Source organism: Eptatretus burgeri, chromosome 14 (assembly GCF_056783735.1).
Source record: "Eptatretus burgeri isolate ZD-2024b chromosome 14, Ebu_testis_v1, whole genome shotgun sequence".
Lineage (NCBI taxonomy): Eukaryota > Metazoa > Chordata > Myxini > Myxiniformes > Myxinidae > Eptatretus > Eptatretus burgeri.
Window position 1 is genome coordinate 21336237 of NC_140974.1, and position 17768 is coordinate 21354004.

At 41.6% G+C, this 17768-nt stretch overlaps 1 protein-coding gene across 1 annotated transcript in view; it reads right to left on the reverse strand.

Annotated features, from left to right (window-relative positions):
* Positions 1–17768, reverse strand: part of LOC147012762 (voltage-dependent P/Q-type calcium channel subunit alpha-1A-like) — a gene marked incomplete at its 5' end in the record, with an annotated part of 328227 nt that overhangs the window by 84801 nt on the left and 225658 nt on the right. The window contains 6 exons of the mRNA XM_085853452.1: positions 251–334; positions 2465–2575; positions 3633–3797; positions 4142–4343; positions 5568–5705; positions 6304–6464. Coding sequence (XP_085709578.1) covers positions 251–334; positions 2465–2575; positions 3633–3797; positions 4142–4343; positions 5568–5705; positions 6304–6464 — 861 coding nt within the window. The remainder of the gene's footprint in view (positions 1–250; positions 335–2464; positions 2576–3632; positions 3798–4141; positions 4344–5567; positions 5706–6303; positions 6465–17768) is intronic.

Genomic DNA, 17768 nt, shown 5'->3' on the forward strand with positions numbered 1-17768 from the left:
CAGCCAAGTGGGATTTGAACTCAGGATCCTCGGATCTCAAGCCCACCACCCAACCATTAAGCCAACACCAGGCATAAACAAGGATGCAAAGTGAAAAATTCCCAAATGATCAGGTCTAGTAATTCTCAGTTTTTGAAATTTGAGCTGAGCTTCTTTTGAAACCCATCTACAATTCCACATTTGAAGAACTTGTTTGTATTCAGATTTCTTCAATCAACTTTGTGAAAACTGCTGATTTGTGAAAACTCACCTGCAGTTCCGTGACAACAATATCAGTGATGCTTCCAATGACAGTCACAAAGTCAAAAATGTTCCAGGCATCGCGGAAATAATTCTACAATTCCAAGGCATGGAGTGGAGAGAAAGAGAAAGAAAAACAATCAAGTTTAATGAGCAAACACACAAGCACGTTTTCAGTCGTAAACTTATGTCAATAACAACAGGCACAGTCTAACATTGCAGCCACAGTTTCCCCAATCCATTGATTGTCATTGTATTCAACAGGTTTTGTTTGTGGTTGTAATGGTTAGACAGAATGGCACACTTTCTGATTTTCTGAATCGAAATTTGTACATTTAATGCTGATGATGTCATACACGCTCCAACGTACATACAAACGAACCCAATTGGCTGTAGCTCAGCAGTGGTTAAAATGTAAATGATGGGTGTTGAAATTACATTGGAATAAATTATTTTTTCAATAAATATTTATTTTTGTTGGCTTGTTTGGTGTTCCCTTTCCAAGCTTGAGTTCAGGATTATGGGATCCCAAGTTCAAATGTCATTTATTGTGTTTATTTGTGGAGGAATTCATGTAAACACTCACTGTTATCTCCTCATGTTTTTGTCTTGTACATCGATTTCTGTATAAGCTCCATCATGAGCCTTAGTCAGAAGAAAACAAAAGTAGTATATGGAAGGATTTTGAAACCACCACTTTAGGATTCCACAATGTAATGAACGCAATCATTGGCCTCTTGGGAAGTGAAAATAGATGAGCCACAACCCCCATCCCTCCTTTACAACTGCTCACAGGACTGTGGCACCTACATACATCATAATGCATGGTTTTTAACCTAGATGGATTATTTATCTTCATGATTAAAACACTAGTATATATATATATATATATATATATATATATATATATATATATATATATATATATATATATATATATATATATATATATATATATATATATATATATATATATATATATATATATATATATATATATATATATATATATATATATATATATATATATATATATATAGAATCCCCCCAGGATAAATCCTGCGAAATAAGATAGCATTAACTACATGTTCCCCCAATGCACTATTGCATCGAATCAAGAACACTGGCTATTGGGCTGTCCTTGAATCTTGTCGTATTATATCTTAATTCAGTTAATTGTTTTTTGAGTTTCGTAATTCATCGTAGCCACTATGTGGTCTGTCTGCGGGTAACAAATAGTGAAGCTTGGAATCTGGCAGCAGTCTCACAAACGAATGGCAGAGTTGATCATGTCTGTCCGTGACTGACTCCAGATCATAGTCGGGCAAAGCATCTAAATAACTATGAGAGTTCGGGCCAAAGATAACTCTACAAGCTCTTTTTAACTTCAAGAAACAGCTTTAACTAAGGATGCTCCAGATAGCTGAATCAATCTTCACGAAGAGCTCATCATAAAGTTCATCTCCAAGAGCATCCTTGTTTTGAAAGGAGAACTCCTTCAACTCCAACCCCACCCAGCAGAGCAGCAACCCATCAAAATGTCTTCACCAGTGTCTCCTCTCCTCAATTTGCTTCCTCTGTATCTCGATGTCATCTCCGTCTATGAGTTCTCGTCTGTCCTCACGACATCTTGTTCATGCATTTTTATGGTGTGCATTCCAGCCAACCTCTCAAGGGCCTCTCACACAGCTTCCGATGGCTTCCAAGGCCTCAACCCACCAAGGATAGCTTCCACTTGACCGAGGAAATCATTCCTCAACTATGACCACTGCTGATCTTCATGGTGAATTGTGTTACTGTACCATATCAGCTTTTACTGTGATTATCAATATCAAGTTAATTCACTTTTCCAAGCTCTTTACTTAACATTACACATACGATTCTTTGACAAGCCAATAACAATCATGCACATACGAAATTATTAGTCCTTTAACAACAATATTTGTATCATTAACAATTCACGTCAAACAAAGCAAAAAAAAAAAATCACAATAAAATGCAGCAATTCTCATTTTTGTAACAATATATTAAAAAAATCAAGTAATCCCCTAATGAGGGACACTTTCACTGGAACATTAGACTAGGCCATCTGAGCCTGTTTGTTTCTCATCAGCTTCTTGAGCTGACCTGGTCTTTGCAAAAATAGTTACCCCAATTATGCTTGATTGCAACAATTTTTCGCTGAGAAAGGAAACATTCACGGTTGAGAAGTCAAGTCCCTTACCACAAAGCCTAATCCAAGCATCTTGAGGATACACTCCAGTGAGAAGAGCACTGTGAAGAGGATATTAAGATACTTCAGCACATCTTCATATCTCTGCGGTGCTCCATGGAACTAGAGAGGGCAGACATCATGGATTTCATTGTGAAAAATACTTTAATTCAAGGTTCCAAGAAAGAGAGACGTATAAAGAAGTACTCCCAATGCCCGTGAACAGAGGAATGTAGGCATCATTGATTTCAAATGCACGAGAAGACTGAGGTTTAAAAGCAGCCAGTGCCTCTTCCACCTGGGCAATGTCATGAAAAGTGCGTGAAATAGAAAGTGGAAAACAGGACATAATGTTTACTTTACAAAGGAAAATGCACGATTATGAATATACACAGAGCAGAAGACAAAAAGGTATGCTTGTGACCCCCAATAACTTTTCCTAACCCAACCATCTTACTTGCTGGTTTCAGGGTTTGCTTCCCTCCTTTTTTCCTATTTTTTACTCTTCATTCATTCCCCTGCCGATTGTGTCAAATTGTTGGTCCGCCACCCCAATGTCACTTCATCCTTGCTCGTCCATGAGCCTCCCTTTTGTGAATATGGGGAAAAAGTGGTGAGGATGCAGGACCAGCACCTCAGAGGTTCATATACAGTTGGACGGAGCAGTAGTTAGGATTTAAATGCTATAAGCTTCTGGAAAGCAAACAAAACTCTCGAGAATTGCCATGTCACGATTGGATTTTGAGTACAACACCCAACTGGCTCAGCAGCCTCCCTGAAGGGGATCATCAGTTTACCCTGCCTGATAATGTCTGGTCCTAGTGTATTGCCAGCCAACACTACTTTGTTGTTGTTTCCTAATGCCCTTAAGATGAGTACCAAAACGGGATGAGCATCACAAGAACCTTGTGAAAAAAGCAGCACGACTCAAAATTCCTGAACCAAATAGCAAAACAGGAATGCGCCTTATGTATGTATATATGTGGTCTTGATAGCCTGATGTTGAACAACTTTGCTGAAGAACTTTGCTGAATAACTAAGCAAAGCACAATACTGACCACGTATCTATTAATAAAAAAGCTGGTTATCAGCTGAATGTGGGCACTTAGTGGTTGGATGATCAAAATCAGAGATAAGCTAGAATACAATTGTATGAGGTGTACCTGCCAGATATTCGCACCTTCATCATGAGTGTTAGGGTGTTCAAGGCAATCATTGTCATGATGAAGTAGTCGAAGGCTGGCGAAGCAACCAGGCGCCACATGCGATAGCGCAAGGAGGCCTTGTTCTGAGGCATGTAGCGGGTCAGGGGCTTGGCACTGATGGCAAAGTCGATGCATGCTCTCTGGACCACACACAGTAAATACAGGTGAGGGAATGACAGAAACTGAGGGCGAGAGAGGAAGATGGAGGAAAAGCAACAGCATGAGGTGAAAAGGAAGAGGATGAGAGAAAGAGCAAAAGGAAGAGAACGAGAGAAAGAATAAGAGAAAGTTCAAGAGAGCAAAACCAAGGAAAAGGAATAAAGAGTAAGAGCAAACAATAGAAATAAAGAACAAGAGCAAGAAAGAGGAAGAGGAAAAAGAGGAAGGGCAAAGAAGAGCAAGAGGAAGAAATTGGAAGAGGAAGATGAAGAAAGAGGAAAAGAGGGAGGACGGACAGAGAGATAGAGAAAATACAAATGCTTACTTCATTCTTCTCCAGATTGTACTCGGACATGACTTTATCCCCTTGCTCCTGGAAGGTGATGATGATGAGAGCCACAAAGATGTTCACAAAGAAGAATGGGAAGACAATAAAGAAAACAACATAGAAGATAGACATCTCCATTCGGTGGCTGGGGCTCGGGCCTTGTTCTTCACCCGTTGCCTGCACTGAGTGCATCAGGACCCTAAGGTGTCATCAAAAGGTACATTCTCAGAAAATCCTGTTCTCCAGATGCCTTTTTTTGTCTCTATCAGATTGTTTTCCCAAAACGATTTAACAAATTGACTGGCCCAGATATTGTCTCAGCTCGAGCACTCATCTCACAATACTGTATTAGCTCTAGTTCAATTCCTACTTCTATTTCTACATCACTTCCTCATGGCAGGGCTTGTGTTTGCATACGACACAGAAAAAAACATTTCATTTTTGATCGAAACCAATGAGTCATCTGCATATTTTGTAGATGAAGGAGAGGTAAGGGGATGTGGGGAGAGGTGCAAGTTCATAAAATTACATTTAAGAGAAGGAAGGAAGGATGATGGGGAAGAAACATCTGGGAGAGCATGGTGAGAGGGGGTTTGGGGGTGGGTGGAGGAGGTGTAATAAAATGAGAGGAAGTTGGGAGGAAATGGGAGAAAATGGAAGAGAAAGAAGAGGAATGTGTGGGAACCCAAGGTGAGTGTGGAGGGGTGGGGGTGGGGGGAATGGGGCCAGTGAGGAAGATCAAAACTTCTATTTTTGCACTTGCCATACCTAGCATGGGGTACCTAAATAGCATGGCATCTCAACCAATTACCATCAAATCAAATTCCCACTCTATTTGATGAAATTAAATAATTCTGATGCATTTTTCTTTTTTTTCTTTTCTTTGCTCCTTCTACCTAACATAATTACAACTTCATTTGGATGTAGCTATACTGAATAATATTGCATGGTGGAGCGAAGAGGCAATACCACGAGTTAAGAATTTCACATCTGGGTGGAAAATAGAATTGAAAAATCCACCTGCCCACCAGAAGCAAAAAGTTACTAATTAATTGGTCGTGATAAGGTGTTGTGGCAACTGTAGTCACAGGCCTTCAGGTATTGTCTAGTGCATCAGCAGCTTGAGGTCTCAACATCAATGACTGGCTGTACGAACAAAAGTTGAGGCTTAAAAAAATCTCTTCTATGGCAAGATTCTTGCACCTCTCCAAGCCACCGGCACACAATGGCCCGACTTTGCAAACAAACTGGTAAGTCTTAGTATTTTCAGAAACTCTATTTGCAGCTAATCACCCTCAGTGTCACCGGGGTGGCAACTTTAGCCAACATTGAAATCCATTATTAAATTGATCAAAAAATGGACAGGTTTATGATGAATAAACAGTATAGTCATTGGACAAGAGATCGTTAGTGGCAGCCTTACTTTGGCCAACCTTCCCCAGTAGAGACGGTGAAGAGGGTAAGAAGAGCCCATATGACGTTGTCATAATGGAACTCAAACCTCTTCCATTCTCTCTTCGCAACCTTGACGCTGTCTCTCTCATACTTCAGGTAATAACCCCTAAAGGGATGGTGGTAGGAGACAATAATTTTATTCCCTTAGTTTTCCACCGTGTCAACATCACATTGCATTTCATGCAAACGACTCTGGTATCTCACAATCATGAGCCTGCCAAACTTTAAACATGTGATCTCCATAATGACAAGGTACTGGTGAATAATTCAAAGTTATCTTTTTAATATTGCCAACCAATGCTCAGAGATGGGCTGAGTGCAGGATATGACAATGCTATTGAAGTGAGAAAAACTAATTTCAGAGCCAATCAGGGCAGTGTTGACAGGGTGCTACATTGCAAGGAGGCAATGGAAATGCTTCTCCACAAAAACGAATAAGATGAATAACATACTTCCCTCGAGTGCTTACGAGGAATAAAACGACACACACACACACACACACACACACACACACACACACACACACACACACACACACACACACACACACACACACACACACACACACACACACACACACACACACACACACACACACACACACACACACACACACACACACACACACACACACACAATTTGTGCAAAAATCATTGGAAATAGAAAGCCAGTTCTTTGAAAGCTGTGGCAGCTCAAAAACCCACTTGCATTCCTGTGCCGTCCCTTGGGAACTGTCTGTGCAGAAGAAGAACTTCCCCTTGAAAAGTTGAACGGCAATGACAGCAAAGATGAACATGAAGAGCATGTACACGATGAGGATGTTGAGGACATTCTTGAGAGAATTGACGACGCAGTCAAACACAGCCTGGTAGTGAGTAGAACATTATTTTGATTCCTTGTGTTTTTCGATACTTTGGCTTCATTTTATCATAACTTTGTTATTTTCAGCCGATAATGGCAAGATTATCTTCATCATGTGTATATATATATATATATATATATATATATATATATATATATATATATATATATATATATATATATATATATATATATATATATATCCACACACATACATACTCAAAATGTACATATATAAAAATACATTATATATTGTTTCGGACTCCGGGTTCAAGGCTCGCCATGAGGGGAAGCACTCGGGTTCCTCCCAAACAACTGGTCCTGAGTCTGTCGGACACATTTCACTCCGTGCACCAGCAGGTTGCTAGGCAACCACAGACGACTGTTGATACAGCCAATCCTGCAGGGTTACAGTACCTCACATGATACCTTACATGTTAACGGCCGTGCCAAGGGGATCACGTGCCCTCGGTGTGTACTTGCGTTAAACTTACCATATCAGGTGCAGCCGAGTGGAGCTGCAAAGTACGCACTGGCTAATAAAACAAATTATTGGGACAGAACTTCCTGGCTAAGGTAATGTGCGGATCATGCTGGATCAATGAAGGAAAAGACAAAACAGGATGGGTTCATTGATAACACAAGCAATTTATTACAAGCGAGGGTGAGGAAAGGTCAGGTGACACAGTAAAGGGTATATGCATACATATGTACAGCAGGGGAAAGCCAGGATTCATGGGTACGGCAACATAAGTGCAATTATTATTTATAAAAAGAAAAGAGGACACAGAGCAGAGTTAACCCGATATAAAGAACTCCTACAATCTCAAACTATACGACACATGACAGGCACTATCAGACGCATGCCCGAGGAAATTGAAATGTTTTGGTTTTTTTTTTTTTTTTTAACCTTTTTTATGGTTTTGAATTTTTTTTTTAAAAAGGCACCTTGGTAAGAAACAAATAAGCCCAAAATCAGGATAGGCAGCTCTGTTTGATGTTTAACTGATGTTGACCATGTAATCTTTGTCTGTTTGACAGTGACTGGGCTGAGGCCTCCAGATTGGAGGTGATGCTTTGGTGTAGGACTTCATGTCCATTGGAGATCGGGGGAGTGCTCATCACATAAGTACATAAATGAACAGGCAAACAAGCATATGTATATGTGGAAATATTACATGTCCAGACCAGGAATTGAACGCAGGTCTTCTGGTGAACTGTATCAATACTCTGCCATCTGAGTTATCTGGGCAACCCACTGGATGAGCACACAATTCTCCCACATACAAGGTACCACTCTCCCTTGTGGACAGGCTCTTGCTGCTGAAAGTTGGCAGTGAGTGCCCTAGAAGCAGCAGGGAAAAGAGAGTGGCACTTCTATACTTCAAAAATTGCGTGTTCAGCCATTGGGTCACCCAGATAGCTCAGAAGGCAGAGCACTGGTATGGTTCACCAGAGAACCTGGCTTCAATTCCTTGTTTGGGCAAGAAAAAAAAAATATACCACATATATATATATATATATATATATATATATATATATATATATATATATATATATATATATATATATATATATATATATATAATGATGCCTGGTGTTGGCGCAGTGGTTTGGGCAGCGGCTTGGGATCCAAAAGGTCCTGAGTTTAAGCCCCGTTGGGCCACTGAATTAATACACCAGGGGGTTGACTCAGCCTGTCATCCTTCCGAGGTCGGTAAAATGAGTACCAGTATACTGGGCTGGTGTATACCCCGGTTAAAATAGGTGTACCATATCCCTGTGTCGTAAGAGGCGACCAGGGTTGCGTCAGGAAGGGCATCCGGCGTAAAACATGTGCCAAATCACTATGCGGATCATACGGATGATCCGCTGTGGCGACCCCTAACGGGAGCAGCCGAAAGAAGAAGAAGAAGATATATATATATATATATATATATATATATATATATATATATATATATAATATATAGATATATATATATATATATATATATATATATATATATATATATATATATCCCGGTGTCGTAAGAGGCGACCAGGGTTGCGTCAGGAAGGGCATCCGGCGTAAAACATGTGCCAAATCACTATGCGGATCATACGGATGATCCGCTGTGGCGACCCCTAACGGGAGCAGCCGAAAGAAGAAGAAGAAGATATATATATATATATATATATATATATATATATATATATATATATATATATATATATATATATATATATATATATATATATATATATATATATATATATATATATATATATATATCCCGGTGTCGTAAGAGGCGACCAGGGTTGCGTCAGGAAGGGCATCCGGCGTAAAACATGTGCCAAATCACTATGCGGATCATACGGATGATCCGCTGTGGCGACCCCTCACGGGAGCAGCCAAAAGAAGAAGAAGAAGAAGATATATATATATATATATATATATATATATATATATATATATATATATATATATATATATATATATATATATATATATATACATTGCCTTCAGAAAGTATTCCCACCCCTTGACTTTTGATACTTTTGTGTGTTACAGCCTGAATTAAAAATGGATTAAATTCAATTTTTTTGTCACTGATCTACACAAAATACCCCATTATGAAAAAGTGAAAACATGTTTTTCGAAATTTTTACAAATCAATTAAAAGTGAAAAGCTGAAATGTCTTGGGTCAATAAGTATTCAACCCCTTTGCTATGACACTGCAAATTGAGCTCAGGTGCATCCAATTTCCTTTGATCATCCTTGAGATGTCTCTACAACATGATTGGAGTCCATCTGTGGACAATTAAATTGTATGGACATGATTTAGAAAGAAATACACCTTTCTGTTTGAGATCCCACAGTTGACAGTGTATGTCAGAGGAGAAACTCCACCATGAAGTCCAAGGAATTGTTCGTAGAACTCCGAGATAGAATTGTGAGGAGGCGTAGATCTGGGGAAGGGTATAAACCAATTTCTGGAGTGTTGATACTTCCCAAGAGCACAGTGAGCTCCATAATTCGGGGTTTAGTTGTGGATACCCCCCTGTGAACAATTCCTAGTGATGGCAAGCTATTAAGCAAACTAGTGAGGAGAAAGCAAGCAGACACGCACATCCCTGGCATACACCTTCTACGCAGGACTCCTCTGAGTGCCATCGGTGACCCCAGTTAAGCAGCCAAGGCCCTACGGCCTCTTGGGGAAAGCACTATGGCTGGCTACAACAAAAATATACCAAACAATGACAGTCACAGAAAAAGATGAAATGGACAGAGACACCTCCTACGCAGATGTGTAAAGCTGTGCGGCCACACCGAGCAGCCAGAATGTGTGCTGAAAAGGATAATGACTGCACCTTCTCCAGTGCTGAAGGGCATCCCTGCCTCATGACAGGACAGTGCTCTACACCAAAGCTAAAAGCTAAGGAGGTGTCACCTGTTCTGCAATCAACAGCTACTTGGCTCCAAACAAATCATAGAGGATTAAACCAGAGCTGGTGTAAAAGCCACCCAATGCTCGCCTGTTTATACATTTATCATTTTTAAAAGGTCAGGTCAGGTATGGGAGCATGTGCCAGAACAGCGCGTCGCTGCGTCCACTTTCCGCCGGTACTCCAGGGGCCTCCGTCTGGCCTTCCCCCAAGCAGATGCCAGGCCCATCCCCATCTCCTTGAGATGCTGGTCAACCTGCTGCAACCACGAGGCACGTGGTTGGCCCATTGGCCACTTCCACTCACAAGACTCCCTCGCTGAGAGAATCTGGTAAGCAGGATCAGCGTCAGGAAAACGAGCCACATGTCCATACAGCCGCAAATGATGCTCACGGACCATGCAGGTAACAAATCTGATCCGAGTCTCTCACAGCATCCGCTCGTTGGACACAAAATCTGACCAGTGATAGACAAGGATTCTCCGAAAAGACCTGGCCCCAAAGGAATTAAGTCTGTCTCAGATCCTTGGTCAGAGTCCAAGTCTTGCATCCATAGAGCAAGACTGGAAGCACCAAGGACCTGAAGACTCAGACTTTTGTCCTCCAGCACAGGTACCGGCAGCGCCACACCCCATGATCCAGTGAATCCATGACTCCCCAGGCCCGACCCAGACGTCTATTGACCTCTGACTCACAGCCGGCAGAGACATGAATATCACTGCCAAGGTAAGTGAATCTCTCCACGAACACAACACCCTCACCACAAACAGACACAGACAGGACAGCAGCATCCAATATATCATTTAAAGCCTGGATCTTAGTTTTGACCCAAGAAACCCGTAATCCCAGTGACTCCGACTCCTCATTCAGCACCTCGAGGGTCCCCAAAAGGATATCTGAAGTCTCCGCAAAGATGACTGCATCATCTGCGAAATCAAGGTCCGAGATCTTGACATTCCCAAACGATGCATCGCAGCTTGATCTCTCCGACATCCTCCCTAAAATCCAGTCCATACAAGTGCTGAAAAGTGTGGCGGCCAGTACACACCCCTGACGAACTCCAGTAACAACTGGAAATAAGTCAGAGATGGAACCACCACACTTCACAGCACTCTCAGTACCAGAGTAGAGTTCAGACATCAGATCGATCAGTTTTGGTGGCACCCCACGAAGACCAAGAATCCTCCAGAGGGCATCCCGATTCACTGAATCGAACGCTTTACAGAGATCAATTTCGGCTGCAAGCAGCCCCTACCGAAACTCTCGTCTGCGTTCGGTGAGGACACGAAGAACAAGGATACGGTCAATCGTTGACCTCTTTGGTGTAAAGCCTGACTGCTCTGGACGCTGGTGCTCAAGCAGATGGTGACGAACCCTATCAAGAATTATCCGAGCAAAGATCTTGCCCGGCACTGAGAGCAGCGTCACCCCTCAGTAGTTGTTGTAGTCTTGGCGATTACCTTTCCCTTTCCAGAGAGGGACAACAAGGCCCCTCTTCCAGTCAGTTGGGATGAGGCCTGTGTTCCAGGCAGAGCACAAAACTGCATGCAACGACACGAGTGCAGCATTTCCACCAGCCTTGAGAAGTTCAGCATGGATGCCACAGATCCCTGGAGCTTTACCTCGTTTCAACCGGTTCACCGCAGCTCGTGTTTCCACAAGCGAAGGTGGACCACAGTTGATTGGAGGGTCAGCAACAGGGATTGTAACACCCTTGACATCCAACTCGACAGCTGGGGGATCAGCCTGGTACAACCGCTCAAAGTAACCGGCCCAGCGGGCCTTCACTTCAGACTCCTCTGTCAAGAGCCTACAACTCTCTGCTCTAACTGCAGTGCTCTGAGGGATGGGTTTGTATGAACGCAATGCGCGAATTCCCCTGTAAGCGGGACGAGAATCACCTGTCCACAGGTGATGCTCTACCCCCTCACAGATTCCTCACACATAGGCCTCCTTGTCCACCCTTAGTGCATGTACAGTTTTACGCCTCAGCTCCCTGAACAGCTCTGCTCTGCCATTCAGCCTGGCCCTGCGACTCTGGTCAATGGTATCCAGTGTCCCTTGAGAGACAAAATTCTTCTTTACCCTGCGGTGAGTTCCAAGACATCCACCGGCAACATCAAGGAAGGTGGTCTTGAAGGCACTCCACAACTCTTCAGGACCCCCCAAAGTATCCAGACACCCAAATGTCAATTCAGCCTGTTCGCAAACTCCTCAACTACTCTCTCATCCTTGAGTTTGCGAACATCCAGCCTAGGCTGGGATGGTACAATTCTTCAGGATTTAAGGTGCAGCTTTAGAGTTGCTACAACAAGCCGGTGGTCAGTATTGAGGAACTGAGCACTCCGGTAGACCCTGCAGTTCTGGACCATCCTCCAGCGACCATCAACGAGGACATGGTCAATCTCCTTTCCCACACCGCCAGCGTTGGAATACCAAGTCCAGCGATGAGCTTGTGGGCGCTGAAACCATGAACCAGACACCCTAAGTCCATGACTTCTTGCAAAGTCAAGGAACATAGTGCTATTCTGCTTCATAGTTACTGACCCATGGGGACCAACACACACCTCATAACCGTCCCTATCAGTTCCAGTCAATGCAATGAAATCCCCCAAGACGAGAAGTGTATCTCGTCTGGGGCACTGATCAACCACAGACTCGAGCATGGCGTAGAATGCATCCTTCACGGTGAGGTCACTCGCATCAGTCGGAGCATAGACAGAGACCAGGGAAATAACACCTAAGGAGTGACGAATCCTTAGTCTCATAATACGCTCGTTGACCGGTGTTACCTCAATTATCATTGGGGTCAGCTTATTGGACACAGCTACAGCAACTCCTTGAGTATGGTAACCATCAGAACGACCAGACTAATATTAGGTGTATCCACCCACCATTATCTCGCCGCAATCCGGTCTCCGAACCTCAGAGAGAGCTGTAATACCGATGTCCAAACGCTTGAGCTCAGATGATAACAGAGACAGGTGATCATCCTCTCTTAGGGATAGGACATTCCAGGCACCCACCCAAAGGGACCGCCTCAGGTGAAGCCAAGAAGACCGCCGTCTGGTGGACGACACCTTTTAAAAGACTCGTCTAATAATTAATATTTTTTATAAAGCATTGCAGTGAAGTCTGATCCAAATAATTTTAAAGCAATATATGTATTTGTGTATTGTAATCAGTAACAAGAGCGCAAGTGAGCACAATATACGCCCGAACAAGAAGGTATATACGGAATTGTGCTACTACATGGAAAACAGCATCCTGGTTGCCATGGCAACCACTTTAAATGACGAACGTATGTCGCGACACACCCTCTCCACAGTCTGTACCTATGTACCAAATATGAAACGTGAAAAATTGAAAACTTTGGGAGTTAGAGTGCGGACAGGAACGGATGGATGGACGGACGGACGGACAGACAGACAGACGGACGGACGTACGGACGACTGGTGTCACATAATACACCCCGATATATATATATATATATATATATATATATATATATATATATATATATATATATATATATATATATATTTTGGGCGTATAAAATAGTGTGGTCGATAAAAACTTTAGAAAGGAAAAAATAACTTGCACCAAAACGTTAACATTTTCACGCTCACACTGACACTGACGCTGACGCTCATGCTCACGCCGGGGGTATCGCTGCAACTCTCTGTTCTTCGAACAGGCGAGCTAAAAACCAGAACTGGAGCTTCGAGGAGAAAGAAATCATCCTCCATTGCAAAGCGTATTCTGCACGTGAAGCATGGGGGACTTGGGGTATATGCCTGGGGTGGTGGGTTTGGGATCCTAGCATCCTGAGTTCAAATCCCACTCGGCTGTTGAATTATTACCAGGTGGGGTTGACTGCCTGTCATCCTTCCGAGGTCGACAAAATGGGTGCCAGCTTGCTGGTATCCTGTGATGGAGTGGCGACCCGTCCAGGATTGTGCCCAATTGCCAAGGAGACTGCTTAGGCAGCACCAATGCTCTGCACAAAGTATGGTCCCAATGGATGGATGGATGGATGGACTTGGGGGAAAGGAGAAAGATTCATGAACCAATTGATACAAACAAAGCTGACAACCAAGGCCGAAAGAGTTCCACTTACAAAATTCACTGCAATAGCTTCAATGATCCAAAAATACTTGACCCAGGAAAGAACAAAGGTAATAACTGACAAAGCAAGCCAACAAACAATTCAAGACATAAATCAGATGACCCAACAAGAGAGAATCAGCAGAAAAATGAAAATCTGGACAAAGAAAGAAAAATGTATGTTATTATGGGCAACGGATTATGCCAGATGAAAAGGCAGGAGGAAAGAAATGCAAACACCTGGGAACAGATAATCGGAAGACTATGACCTGATAAAGGCAATTTGAGTAGGAAAACACTAAACTCAAACAAAAACAATATCCTCAAACAGAAAATATTCACAGAGGTGGAACTAAGAATTAGAGATGAACAAACTGAAGAAGGAAGAAAAAAAATGACTGGTGATTTATAAATGGTGACTTACCACCAATGTCACAATGGAATGAGGGACATACGTTTGGGATGGGATTCTCAGAGTACAAACTCCCAAAGAAAAGGAACAACCAACAGAACTTACTGTGGTTAAACAGAAAATAGAACAAGAGAGGAAAACAGAAACAGATGAGATTTCAAATTTAATCACAATAACAGAAACAGAAATTGGGGAACAGATTGGAGAATTAAGGACAGAAACAAAACTGAGAACTCTAAAACATGACGAGAGAATGACAAAGGGAAATTCTGCAGCAACCCCCCAAGAGAAAGATCAATTTGAAGTCACAAACTCAGATCAAACAGCACCTTTGTAAAAAAACAAACAAACAGATAACAGCAACAACGATAGATTACAATGAGTAGGAGAATAATGGACAACAGAAAGAAGAAGAGAAAGAGGACGTTGACAATGAACAGCATGGGATAGAAGATGAGCTGGCTTATAAAATCGAGGAAATGAAATTAATATCACCCAAGCAAAGACCACATCTTCACCAAATAAACACCAATAAACAGTTGAAGATACAAGTAAGGAGAATAAATCAAGCAGTCGTTAAAATGCTCCCAAAATCACCTAATCTAAGAGAAATTAATGATGTGAGTTTTGCAGCAGTACTGCATGTCCAAGAGAAAATAACAGGTAAACAACACCACAAAAAATATAGATCTGATAATCTGACCAGGAACAAAACACCACCAAGGAAACAGAGACTTGAGAAGCAGGGAAACTGACTGGGGATGGAAATGGGACAAACAGAACAACTCAAAAGGGGAAACAAAAGTTCAAAGCTCATGAAAAGAATAAGACAAATAAAAAAGAATTACAACATTGTTTTTGACCTCAAAAACAAAAAAGAAAACTAGAAGAGCACTCGGTAGAGCGCATACCTCTACCATGCAATGCCTGATCCACGAGAACATATCAGGCCCAATACATTTTTTGAAATATCATGCTACACAGTACTATATCGTTTTTGGCCCATCAATCAATGGTGAAGAATCACTTTAAAAATTAAATAATTCTCGTATCCGGATCTGGATTCGGATCTTCACTAAAATCGAATTGATTCGTCATTGTCACACACCCAACCTGTCCACCAAGTTTCATTCAAATTCATACACAATGAATGGTTCACAGAAGGCAACACTGTTAAATCCCAAAATCTGAACAAATCCATCTACCCAACAAATATAGACCAATAACACACCTACCAACAACATACAAACTTTTAACAGGTATAATCACCAATGCAATTTATGACCACCTCACTCAACAAGGCGCTTTAGAGGCAGAGCAGAAGGAATGTAAAAGAGGATGCTATGGAACAATAGACTATTTATTGTTAAACAAAACCATACTCCAAAACTGCAAGCCTCAACAAACCAACTTATCCACAGCTTGGATAGATTACAGAAAAAGCCTTTGCTGGTGTTCCACATTCACGGATTATAAAATGCATGCAAGTATACAAAACTGACCCCCAAATAGTCACACTGATTGAGAAAGTGATGATGCCATGGAACACAACTCTGATATGACCTTCCATAGAAGGAAAGATTGAAATGCAAGGAGTAAATATATATGACATGGTATCTTAGAAGATGACAGTCTTTACCCCTTATGGTTTTGTCTGGCTCTGGACCCACTGGGTAACCTCATCAATGAACAAGGATGCGGATACAGTTTGACATGCAATAGTAAAACTGACCAAAGAAAGAAGAAAGGTGACACACCTACTGTGCAGTACATGGATGATGGAAAACTCTTCACCCCAAATGATAATAAATTGACAGATCAACGGAAATGATAAAGCAGTACTCGATGGATATCTGAATGGAGTTTGGTCTTCACAAATTTCACCAAATGCACATTTTACAAGGAAAAACAAAAAGAACAGACAACATCTCAATCGATCAAAGTACAACAATGCAGGAACTAGAAAACGAAGCATACTGCAAATACTTAGGAATGGAAGGCCACCAGGTACAACACAAAAAAATGCGTAAATAATCAGCAAAAAGTACCGACGGAGAATGAGACTGATTCTAAAGTCATGCCTCTCCCCAAGAAGAAAAACCAAAGCTATAAACCAACTCTCAGTGCTGGTATTCAAATATAACTGTACTGTATATGTTTACTTTTTTGCTGTATATGTTGTATTCCAATATAGCTGTATATGTTATACATATGTTTACTTTTTTTGAAAGAAGAAAGACGCTGACAACCAAAAAGTAAACTAGATCTACATTTCTGTGCACAAATGTTATTGATGAAAGACTCTTCATGAAAGATAGCACGGAATCTTTAACATCCAAAAATGAATGCTGGCAGATGGTACACCTGGCTTAACATCCATCCGTGCGACGGCGCATTTTATAGGGGACAAACCCTGCCTGCAGCACAAATCCGACACTTTAATCTTGCTGGGAATCAAACCTCTTTCTGCACTTTCTTCCTTATTACACTTTTAAATGTGTGGTCTTTCAAGAGCAATCTAAACTGTGCAAAAATATATTGATATATTACTTTTATTTTTACATTTACAGTATCTACGGCTCATTAAATAGCTTGTTCCAACCTATGCTAGAAGCAGAGAAGGACATCAAGATAATTCAGCGTACCCTACATGAATTACAAGGAAATCAGGAGACGATCGACAAATCATCATGATGCATGATGAACAACGGATGGCATCAACAAAATGATGATCAGCACAAAGCTAACCTGCATGGGGAGGAAGGATAAGCTGATATTTTGGCTAATAATTCTTCATTGGAGCAAAGGAAGCATCACAATCAAGACTAGTTCTTCATTTTACTCGTAGTACAGTATGTATGAGATTTGAACCTGGCATTATAACAGCATGAGATAAGTGCTCAGTTGGGAATGCCAAACAGGGCAAGTTGATTGTTGGCAGTTTAAACAACTTAATAACTGCTTTTAGACAGAGCCTAGATGGAGCTAAGGTGTCACCTGAATGGGGAATTTATGCGAGTAGTATATTTCTGAAGCTGACACCCTGTAGGTGCAGAATCTATCTGTTGATCTCACCATCTCAGGGGCAAAATTGTAAGTTTTGCCTGTTTCATTGTAGTACCAGATGCATTTTATCACATTTTTTTCATTAATGCATGGAAGGTTGACAGTCCCATTCGCCAATCAGGTAGAATGGTATAAATTGATAACAAGCATGTCGAATCCCATTCTGTGCTGCCTTTTTGTCTGCTGGTTGCATCATTGGTTAGGGGCACAGCTGTGCCGCTGAGGCAGTGCTCTATTTACCAGTATACTGGTGCTCATTTAACCAACCTTGGAAGGATGACAGGTTGAGTCAAC